The 1,467-nt window shown below is 40.1% G+C and overlaps 1 protein-coding gene across 1 annotated transcript in view; it reads right to left on the reverse strand.

Moving 5' to 3' along the window:
* myo15b (myosin XVB) overlaps positions 1–1,467 on the reverse strand; it is a gene marked incomplete in the record, with an annotated part of 164,390 nt that overhangs the window by 104,254 nt on the left and 58,669 nt on the right. The window contains 1 exon segment of the mRNA XM_014010452.1: positions 762–910. Within this exon segment, the coding sequence (XP_013865906.1) occupies positions 762–910 (149 nt within the window).

The raw sequence follows: 1,467 nt of genomic DNA on the forward strand, positions 1-1,467 counted from the left end.
AATATAAACTATGACATTTATAAATATATGAATCATATGGTGAAAAGCTGACTTTGAAAAATAAATCTGTTCTTTTTTTTCTTATAAAAGGCTAAATAAAACAAAAATACTGGTGGTAATTTTTGACTGTGTAACTTTACAAACGGCACCCCATAAGCAGCGTACAGCAGTACCCAACACAGCAGTCAGGCCTCAGTATAAGGCCTTGGGCCGCATCTGAAAACCCAAACAAAGCAGCCTGAAACTTTAGGCAGAGACTCTCTGCACAACTCACAACTTCTAAAAACACTTCTTCCTACTCAAACAATAATGAACTGACCTTATAATGTCAGACATAAAAGGTAACACCTCCAGGGGTGTTAATCATTTACAAAATTTCTCTCAATGCAGTCCCTTGTAACTTTCTCCATCTCCTCCTAGGAAGCCTCAGGCCAAAGTCGATACATGATCTCTTTAGAGTTTTGGGTTTGTCTTTAGTCATTGAGGAATCTGGTCAGATGCCCAAATCACCTGAACTGAATCCTTTTGAAATGGTGGAGCAGCAGGTTTATTCTGAGCTCATGACTGATGGAGCACCAGTAACTCTGTGGAGGAAGACTGGTTTAGCCACTTGGATACAGGCTTTTGTTTTTTCAATCCTGATCCTGAACTACAGTATTTCTTTAAGCAGGCGAACAGACAGTCAATAAGTGAGTAAGAGAGTGATATAAATGATATTAAGTAAAGCTTCAGGGAGAAGCTGTCTGAAGTTGTTCCTGTACCTCTGCAGACGGATGGTGAGTTCAGTCAGAGACTGAAGGAAATGGGAAGCAGCAGTGGAGGCCTGCTGGCGCAGACCTCTCCCCCTCCAGCCCAGCTCCCTCTGCTGGATGTAGTTGTTCTGAAGCTTCCGAAACAATTCAGAGATCATCTACAAAACCACATTAAGCAAACACAATAATAAAAATCCAGTTTCAAAAGTCATCCATGATCATCCATAAGCAGCTTTGTTCACAATAAAGAAACATAGCAGCTAGAGAACTGTGAAAAGTTTTGTCTCTTTTTGTTTTGTTGCTTTTTCTCACACAGGTCAACAAACAAACATTGAATTCAGACAAAGAAGAAATGTGAAGTAAAGGCCCTTTTTGTTAAATCATGAGTTAGCAGATGTTTTAAAAACTGATTTTAGTAAAGCAAGCCCCACCCTGGCCTGATTTCTGTCAGACCTGAAGAAATTACTTAAATCCACACATAGAGTGGAGAACCTTCCCAGGAGGGGCCGACTGATCTGCACACCTCACTTTTCTCAGTGGTTGGGTGAAGGTCCAAGTTCATGATTCAACAATAAGAAAAAAAAACGAGGGGCAAAAATTACCTCCATAGAAGAGTTTCAAAACCAAAAACCACAACTGAGCAAAAGCTTCACAAAGAAATGTCTCACATTAAAACATTCTTACCAAAAATATTTTCCGTTATCGGGTGCGGCGG

The sequence above is a fragment of the Austrofundulus limnaeus genome, unplaced genomic scaffold (genome assembly GCF_001266775.1).
Source record: "Austrofundulus limnaeus strain Quisiro unplaced genomic scaffold, Austrofundulus_limnaeus-1.0 Scaffold69, whole genome shotgun sequence".
NCBI lineage: Eukaryota > Metazoa > Chordata > Actinopteri > Cyprinodontiformes > Rivulidae > Austrofundulus > Austrofundulus limnaeus.